Raw genomic sequence first — 9,907 nt, forward strand, 5'->3', positions numbered from 1 at the left:
TATCAAGGCGATAATAATCAACATATGCTGCATCATTTTCTCCTTATTATTTTTTCACTGGGTTTAAAAGAGTTTTAGCGACATAATTGCACTATTCTCCTCATATTTTTCACACGGAGTTTTTGAGGGAGACTCTCAAGATTATACAACAGATTTTTCAAGATGGAAGATGAATATACAAGAAACCTTCAATGGTAAATCATTCAAGAAGCCCAGTGTTCTACAAGTAGGAGTGTTAGGAATTAATTAGTTAATTAGCATGTCTAATGTTAATTAGCACATGGTAATTAACAAACAATCATTAGCAAATTGATGTATTCAACCCCGAACAGTCATGTCCCTTCTCTCTCTATTGCCAACACACACCTGTTCTTAAGGGATGCCTCTGAACAGACACCTCTTCCAAATCTATATATATTGAAGAATCAATAGAAATCAGGACTGGTCGTCCATTCTTCATTTCAATCTCGTTTTACTCTAGGAAAGAATATAAACGGAGCATATGCGTACAAACAAACCTATGTGATCTTTCGCCAAAAGCCCCTATGAGAACGTTCAATTAGTGACCATATATGGATATAGTTATGTGTGACCTCACCAACCGCGCGTGGACATAATTAATTTTGAAAACACAGCCGGCGAACATAAAATACATGCACCAACTCTGGATCAACACTCAGTTGAGAAGAACAAATTGTGCAAAAAAAAAAGAAAGAAAAAACGTGGAGCTCCATCTTATGCGCGTGAACGGTCCATTCGACGCTGGATGGGTTACGACGTTCCTCGATGGCACGACAAGGACTTCGGCATAGTTAAACAAGCGAGGAAATTGCACACCAAGCCGGCCATGACCTTGAGCTGGCAAGCTCTTGCTTAGCTATTTAATGCCTGCCCTGGCTAACAGCGGTAGTCATTCGCTCGCATTCCATAACACATACTCTACACATTAGCGGTACGTGTTACAAGGCAAGAGCAATGGCGGAACGTAGCAGGGCGCTTACATTTCTCCTCTTGGGGCTCTTCCTCGGCCTCGCCGGATCCAGCCCGCCGCCGGAGCCAGTGGAGTGCGCCCGCGGCACGTCGGACTGCACCGTCACCAACGTGTACGGCTCCTTCCCGGACCGCACCATCTGCCGCGCGGCCAACGCCACGTTCCCGCGCACCGAGAAGGAGCTCGTGGCCGCCGTGGCTGCCGCCGCCGCGTCCAAGCGCAAGGTTAAGGTGGCCACCAGGCACTCCCACAGCTTCACCAAGCTGGCCTGCCCCGGCGGCCGCGACGGCACGATCATCAGCACGGAGCGGCTCAACAAGACGGTGAGCGTCGACGCTGCCAAGGGGCTGATGACGGTGGAGAGCGGCATGGTGCTCAAGGACCTAATCCAGGCGGCCGCCGCGGCGGGGCTCGCGCTGCCGCACTCGCCCTACTGGTACGGACTCACCATCGGGGGCCTCCTCGCCACGGGTGCCCACGGCAGCTCGCTGCGGGGCAAGGGCAGCGCCGTGCACGAGTACGTGGTAGGGATGAGGATCGTCACGCCCGCACCGGCCAGCCAGGGTTTTGCCGTGGTCAGGGAGCTCAGCGTCGGGGACCCCGACCTCGACGCCGTCAAGGTTTCCCTCGGCGTCCTCGGCGTCGTGTCCCAGGTACAACCTACGCGACTTCGTACAAACGCAAGAAAAAAGTTCTTTCGTGCATGGTTGTTTCGGATTCTTTCGTGCATATATGTCGTGGAAAATATCAAATGCCGAGTATGTACTTTTTTTTGTTTTTGCGGGGGACGCCGAGTATGTACTTGGCTGCTTGCTGGTGCATCCATGCATGCATGGATCTTAACTACTCTTCTCTTCTAATTGCTTTGGAGTAAAAGATAAATTTAGATTAGTAGGCTAACAACTCTTCATGTCCATGGAATGAAAACTAAGTACGATTAATCAACCAGCACGAGCAAGTTATGCTAGCTAGTTTATGGGTTCGGGAGGCTTGATCTTCCATTTTCTTTTACGGATGAAAAAAGGGCTAATTTATGGGTGTGCTTGCATGTGCAGGTTACGCTAGCCTTGCAGCCGATGTTCAAGCGGTCGGTGACGTTTGAAAAGCGCGACGACACGGACTTCGCGTCGCAGGCGGCCATGTGGGGAGGGCTGTACGAGTTCGGCGACATGGCTTGGCTGCCGCGGCAAGGCAAGGTGATCTACCGCAAGGACGATCGCGTGCCCGTCTCGACCAAGGGCAACGGCCTCAACGACTATCTCGGCTTTCGATCCAACCCGACGCTCGCGCTCATCACCGCCAGAGCCACGGAGGAGCACCTGGAGGAGGACGGCAGCGACATCGCCAGGTGCCTGGCGGCGCGGGCGCCGTCCGTGCTGTTCGAGCTGCAGGCCTACGGCTTCACCAACGACGGCTCATTCTTCACAGGGTGGCCGGTGGTGGGGTTCCAGAACCGCATCCAGGCGTCCGGCACGTGCATCAGCAGCCCGGAGGACGGCCTCCTCTCCTCCTGCACGTGGGACCCACGCATCCGGAGCCCCTTCTTCTACAACTCCGGCTTCAGCGTGGCGCTCTCGAAGGCGCCGGCGTTCATCGCCGAGATGCAGAAGCTCCGCGACCTCAAGCCGCGCGCCTTCTGCGGCCTCGACGCCAAGCTCGGCGTGCTCCTTCGCTACGTCAGGGCCTCTTCCGCTTACCTCGGGAAATCTGAGGACTCGATCGACTTCGACGTCACCTACTACCGGAGCTACACTGAAGGCGAGCCACGCGCTAACTCCGACGTGGTCGACGAGATCGAGCAGCTGGCGTTGCGCAAGTACGGCGCCGTCCCACACTGGGGCAAGAACCGCAACTTCGTCTTCGACGGCGTCATCGCCAAGTACCCCAAGGCCGCTGAGTTCCTCAAGGTGAAGGCCAGGTACGACCCCGACGGGATCTTCTCCAGCGAGTGGAGCGACCAGGTGCTCGGCATCAAAGGGAGCCCCAACATCGTCGAGAAAGGGTGCGCCATTGAAGGGCTCTGCGTCTGCTCCAAGGACTCGCACTGCGCGCCAGAGAAGGGCTACTTCTGCCGGCCGGGAACGGTGTTCTCGGAGGCGAGGGTCTGCTTGACCCGGGCCGCTTTCGGCGACGAAAGCGACGACCTTCTGGAGGAACAGTAATTCGAGGTGCATGCATGCGCCGGGTCAAGCGGCTGCGCATCTAAGTATAGATTGCAATGCTGACTTTAATGTTGCTTGTATGTGGCGTGTTCGTTTCTTCCAGAGATTGTATCGTCTCTACTGGTAGTAAGTTGGTTTGATCCGAGCTACTTGATGTAATCTTATGGTTTGGCTATTGTTCTGATTGGAAGCAATGGAAATTGAAAATGAACGCCATGTTCTGATTGGAGGTTCCCTTCCTACAGGTTAGACTTTAGGGCAGGTGACGCATGATTTGCTACAGGTTAGACTTTAGGGCGGGTGACGCATGATTGTTTGGTCAAAAAGCTTTACGATTCTAATATAATGGCGGTTGGTGACTTCAGAGCAACATGCCGTGCTCTGCCCAGTGTTCATTTTTAAAGGTGAAAAAAAAAACTAACTTTGAACGATTCAGTATTGAGATTGATCTTGGAGATAGAAAAAGCGATATGTTTGGCGTACCAGTCAGTCATTAGAATTTGAAAACAGTTCGTGCGCGCAGGTTTTGTTCAAAAGGGAACGGAATACCGTAGTGGTGAGCTACCCTAAATCTATATTTATACCTACTAATAAAGTACGGATCGTTTTTTTCTCCTAATTATTTGTCCGTCGTTATAGTTTTCGTCCATCCGTCGCTTAACCTACGAGGTTATTCTGATTTTCATAAGTCGTACCTCGCTTATGAAACTTTGTACTACGCTGGCCTCTCACGTAATGGGAGGCCTTCTCTGCATCGAATAGCTGCGCTAATGGGCCACAAGTCACGTTTCAGAATTTCTTTTATATATAGGCAAGTCGTACAATTCATAAAGAGGGCATTTTTATTTAGCAGTACTACAAACGAGAGAGGATGGATACATCTTTTTTGTTGAACTAGTAAAAAGACCCGTGTAACAACCGGAGAGAAAAATACCACACACTCTTAATTTACGAAAAATGGTCTATAATATGACAATTTGTAGCTAGGGCCCAAACAAAGATGGTCTTAACCTATAAAAGTGCAGTTTAAGATTGTACATGTGTTTTATTTCACACGGCTTGCATGTATTTTAATCCGTACAACGAAACGGGCAAGCAATCATGCATTTATTCATGTCATGTTTGGAGTGGGGTGTTGTTACGGGCGAGTAAAGAAAAACGACAAAAACAAACGATGGCATATTAGTACACTACGGAGACATGTGTACATCAATGACAATTTTCAATTTAACAATAACTAACTTAGAGTAACTCTTGAACACTTTTTTTACATGCATATTTCTTAAATACATGAAGAGTTGTTAAAAAGGTTGTTAAAAAGATACATAATTTTTTAATCATAAAAGTAGATATTTTTTGTCTGGAAAAGACATTTTTGTATAGTCTCCTGTCGACGCAGGTACTTGTGTCCCTATTTTATCACTATTTCTTGCCATACATGTCATAGGTATTGATTCTTATTTCATCACTATTTATATCTTATCAAACTTGTCTTTTATTTTATTTTTTGTCATGCATGCCTCATGTTTACTTTTTTTCATGCATGTCCGCTTTTTTTTCTTCTTATATATTGGAGAATAGCGCTACATCTCATCTTTATCGGATCTCCTCTGCATTTTCTTTTTTATTTCTTTTATAGCGGACATCCCATCTTTATTGAATCAGTACCGGTATGAAAAAAAGATGGATAATGCATTGTTGATTAACATTGCAGCCTCATAGTATTTTTTAAATGGTTAACAAGTAAAATAACATCATATTCAGATTTTACATATTTTTCTAATTAAATTTCATATGTAACATGTTAAATTTGGAGTTACGGTTTAGAAGATATGAGTATTTAAAACAATATTTGATATGTACCGTGGGTTTAATGTCAGAAACTTTAGGGAGTTTTCTATAAAATACCAAAACGGACCAAGAATACTTATTTCTTTTATTAGTAAAAAGTAAATATATAATAATAATAATATAGGTATAGATATAGATACAGATAGTCCTATCTTGATTGGTTATACTGATTTTTACCAATTCATATACGCTGGCAAAGTTGCCTGAAATACCAAGAAGCTGCCTACACAAGAGGGTTAGTACATAAGAGAATACATTAGCAGAGGAATAAAATAAACAAAGGGTTGGTACAAAATAGAAACCTGAATTCAATCCATTAGCAGAGGGGTTACATAAACAGAGTGTTAGTACAAAAGAGAAAAGTCCATCCCGTAGGCCTTTTTTTTTTTGCGTGAAGGAAGATGAGCTGGTCGGCTAGACATCCGACGATGATGATGGTTGGGACGAGGTGGACCACGAGCTGGACTGCATGCTGAGACGTGAATGGTGTTCGCTCGGGATTGTGAACTCTTCATGATGATTAATTTAAACTAAATTACAAGACGATGCTTGATGGTGTTCGGGATGTAGGTAGTTGAAAGCATTCATGTGTTGCGCTAACGTTGTTGCACCATTACACTGAGGAAATTCAAAAGCCGTCCCTCATGTTGGTTAATATTGTTTATCCGTTGCAACACAAAGACTTTTTTTTATTTTTCTTGCACACTTACTCTCTTCGAAAAATATAAGAACATGCACGCTCTGGCGAGAGTTGAATTGTATACGCATCTCTAATACACCGTTCCCATCATAAAAAAAACTATCTTTCCAACACCTGTCTCTCCCCCGAGTAAACACCGTCATCGGTCGTAGTTCCCATTGAAGGAAATATGCCCTAGAGGGCAATAAGAAAGTTGTTATTTTATTTCCTTATATCATGATAAATGTTTATTATTCATGCTGGAATTGTATTAACTGAAACTTGATACATAGACAAAACACAGTGTCCCTAGTATGCCTCTACTAGATTAGCTCGTTAATCAAAGATGGTTATGTTTCCTGACCATAGACATGTGTTGTCATTTGATAAACGGGATCACATCATTAGGGAATGATGTGATGGACAAGACTCATCCGTTAGCTTAGCATTATGATCGTTGAGTTTTATTGCTATTGATTTCTTCATGACTTATACATGTTCCTCTGACTATGAGATTATGCAACTCCCGAATACCGGAGAACCACCTTGTGTTCTATCAAACGTCACAACGTAACTGGGTGATTATAAAGATGCTCTACAGGTGTCTCCGAAGATGTTTGTTGGGTTGGCATAGATCAAGATTATGATTTGTCACTCCGATTGTCGGAGAGGTATCTCTGAACCCTCTCGGTAATGCACATCTGTGACGCCCGGATAATTAGACTACAGTAATTCCCTGCTATTGATGCCACGTCACCTCTGTCACTGTAGTTAATCCCGCGTTAGTTCAAAAACCAATTCAAATTCAAAATTGAATAAAAGGCAATCAACAAAAGTTTTCAAATTTTAAAACTAAAATGTTCGGGTTGTGCCAAATAATGCGTAGGTAATTATGGTGGAGAACCACACTTTTATAAAATGTTTAAATATTCAAATGGTAATAAAACAGTAGCAAAACTATTATTTAAATACTTTAAATACTAGGCAATTACAAAATATTTTATTTTAGGTGCCAAGTTAATTGTGGCAGTGGACTAATTAGTAATACTAATTTAGGTACTCATTTGGCATTTTATAAAACTAAAATAAAATTTAAAAGAAAATAAAATAAAAAGAAACAAACAAACAAGAAAAAAAAGAGCAAACCCCTTCCTGGACCTAACCCCCTCTCACTGGGCCAGATGGCCCAGCTGGCCGGCTCATCTGGGCGGCCCAACCCAGCAGCCCACCTTTCCCCCGGTCGCCTCCCTCCTCCCTGTTCCCCCGACCCAGCGACCGCGCTCGCCGGTCGCCACCGAACCCTGTCGCCGTCCCCGTCGGAGAGGGGATAAGGGCGACATCCCCTCGACGCCTCGAGCCCTCCCCTCCACTCACCCGCTCTCCCTTTCGGCCCCTGCGCCTTCCCCCTCAGCTCCACCTCGTTCCCCACCGCAACCGAGCGCCGCCGTCGCCATGGCTGCGCCATAGCCGCGGCCACCGAGCCCCGTTCTCCTCCCCGACGTGTCCACGAGCTCCGCCGCGTCGAGCCCGTCCTCCTCGACCACGGGCCCGAGCCCCGGGAACCCTGCATCGACCCCGCGCCATCTTCTTCCTCGTCGGATCCCCGCCGCCGTTCGCCGTCGGTTCCGGCTGCACCACGCCTTCCCCGCGCCCGCTCTAAACGGCTACGCCCCCCTGTGAGCTCCTGCTCCTCCTCTCCATTAGCTCGCTAGCTTGCCGTAGCCACCGCGCCGCGTTAGGCCGCACCCTCCGCCGCCTGGCCTCATCGCCGGCGTGGCCACGGCGACCTTTTGGTCCCGTTCGTGCCTCCGTTGCCTTGGCCGCATCGTGTAGGCCTCGCCCCACTCTTCGGTTTGCCCCAGTTCGCACCGTAGCCCCGCCTCTGCCGCACGCCCGAACCACCCCGCCGCCGGCAAGCTCCTGGCGCTCCGCTCCGACCTCCCCAGCACCCCGCACCGCCACCGTTCGACGCGCGGCGTCGAGCCGCGTCGAACGCAAGCAACCGCGGCCCCTGGGACCCCCTGTGCGCTAAACCCGAGCCGAGCCCGCCGCGCGCCACCGCGATTTGGCTCGCCGGAGCTGTTCCGGTGCCGTCCGCCGACGTGGCTAAGTGGGCCCTGGTGGCCCAGTTGACTGGGTTGACCCCAGTCAACTGCTGACTAGGCAGCCCAGTGTCACTGTCATGCGGGCCCCGCCGCGTAAGTAAACTAAATAAAATGTTTTTATAAATAAAACTAATTAATTAATCTAAATAGGCACTGACAGGTGGGGCCTACCTGCTAATAACCTTGTTTAAGTTAGTTATAAAACTCTGTTAGTGCCCTGTCAATGACATGTGGGTCCCACTGGACCCACCTGTTTGGTTTGACTGGTTAGCCGACCTGTTGACCTGCTGACGTCAGCGTTACCTCATGCTGACGTCATAATTCATTTTTGCTAAATTCAAATAATTCTAGAAATTCAAATAATCTTTGAAAATTCATATCTTTTAAACCGTAACTCGGATGAAAATGTTTTCTACATGAAAGTTGCTCAGAACGTCGAGACGAATTCGGATACGCAGCCCGTTCGTCCGCCACACCTCCCTAACCTATCGAACTCGCAACTCCCCCCCCTCCGGTACCTCTGTCCGAAAACGCGAAACACCAGGAATACCTTCCCGGATGTTTCCCCCCTTCGTCGGTATCACCTATTACCGCGTTAGGGCACACCTAGCACCGTGTATTGTCATGTTACGCTTTGTGTTGCTTTGATTGCTCTGTTATTTATTGTGTTCCCCCTCCGTTACTTCTTTCCGGTAGACCCCGAGACTACTGACGGCCCCCAGTTCGACTACGGAGTTGACGACCCCTCCTACTTGCCAGAGCAACCAGGCAAGCCCCCCCTTGATCACCAGATATCGCCTATTCTTCTCTATACTGCTTGCATTAGAGTAGTGTAGCATGTTACTGCTTTCCGTTAATCCTATCCTGATGCATAGCCTGTCATTGTTGCTACTGTTGTTACCCTTACCTGCTATCCTACTGCTTAGTATAGGATGCTAGTGTTCCATCAGAGGCCCTACACTCTTGTCCGTATGACATGCTATACTACTGGGCCGTGATCACTTCAGGAGGTGATCACGGGTATATACTTATATACTCTATACATGACACATGTGGTGACTAAAGTCGGGTCGGCTCGTTGAGTACCCGCAAGTGATTCTGATGAGGGGGCTGAAAGGACAGGTGGCTCCATCCCGGTAGAGGTGGGCCTGGGTTCCTGACGGCCCCCGACTGTTACTTTGTGGCGGAGCGACAGGGCAGGTTGAGACCACCCAGGAGAGAGGTGGGCCTGGCCCTGGCCGGCGTTCGCGGTTATTTAAATATAACACGCTTAACGAGTTCTGGGTATTTGATCTGAGTCTGGCCTTTTGTTCTATACGCACTAACCATCTATGCGCGAGTAGTTATGGGTATCCCGGCGTCGTGGTATCAGCCGAAGCCTTCGTGACGTCAGCGACTGAGTGACGCGCGCCGTGTTGGACCGCTTTGACGTAACCACCGTGATCGTGTGGGTTGCTAGGTCTGCTCGCGGCTGCGTTCGCAACGTGCAGGTGTGCTATGGGCGATGGGCCCAGACCCCTGTGCGCTTAGGATTAGACCGGCGTGCTGACCGCTCTGTTGTGCTTAGGTAGGGCTGCGACGTGTTGATCTTCCAAGGCCGGGCATGACCCAGGAAAGTGTGTCCGGCCGAATGGGATCAAGCGTGTTGGGTTATGTGGTGCACCCCTGCAAGGAAGTTTATCTATTCGAATAGCCGTGTCCCTCGGTAAAAGGACGACCCAGAGTTGTACCTTGACCTTATGACAACTAGAACTGGATACTTAATAAAACACACCCTTCCAAGTGCCAGATATAACCCGGTGATCGCTCTCTAACAGGGCGACGAGGAGGGGATCACCGGGTAGGATTATGCTATACGATGCTACTTGGAGGACTTCAATCTACTCTCTTCTACATGCTGCAAGATGGAGGCTGCCAGAAGCGTAGTCTTCGACAGGATTAGCTATCCCCCTCTTATTCTGGCATTCTGCAGTTCAGTCCACTGATATGGTCCTTTACACATATACCCATGCATATGTAGTGTAGCTCCTTGCTTGCGAGTACTTTGGATGAGTACTCACGGTTGCTTTTCTCCCTCTTTTCCCTTTTCTATACCGGATTGTCGCAACCAGATGCTGGA

At 48.5% G+C, this 9,907-nt stretch overlaps 1 protein-coding gene across 1 annotated transcript; it reads left to right on the forward strand.

Moving 5' to 3' along the window:
- The first annotated feature begins 903 nt into the window (after nucleotides 1-903).
- On the forward strand, nucleotides 904-3,353 carry LOC109746445 (L-gulonolactone oxidase 2). The gene is made up of 2 exons (XM_020305567.4): nucleotides 904-1,644; nucleotides 2,047-3,353. The coding sequence occupies exons 1-2, from the start codon at nucleotides 976-978 to the stop codon at nucleotides 3,151-3,153; spliced, it is 1,776 nt and encodes a 591-aa protein (XP_020161156.1). The 5' UTR covers nucleotides 904-975; the 3' UTR covers nucleotides 3,154-3,353.
- Nucleotides 3,354-9,907: the final 6,554 nt, after the last annotated feature.

This window comes from Aegilops tauschii, chromosome 7 (genome assembly GCF_002575655.3).
Source record: "Aegilops tauschii subsp. strangulata cultivar AL8/78 chromosome 7, Aet v6.0, whole genome shotgun sequence".
Lineage (NCBI taxonomy): Eukaryota > Viridiplantae > Streptophyta > Magnoliopsida > Poales > Poaceae > Aegilops > Aegilops tauschii.

Excerpts from the sequence above, each read along its gene's own strand:
- LOC109746445 (XM_020305567.4), top strand. The coding sequence starts at position 976 with ATGGCGGAACGTAGCAGGGCGCTTACATTTCTCCTCTTGGGGCTCTTC. Across the intron at positions 1,645-2,046 it reads TCCTCGGCGTCGTGTCCCAG|GTTACGCTAGCCTTGCAGCC; the intron begins GTACAACCTACG and ends TTGCATGTGCAG.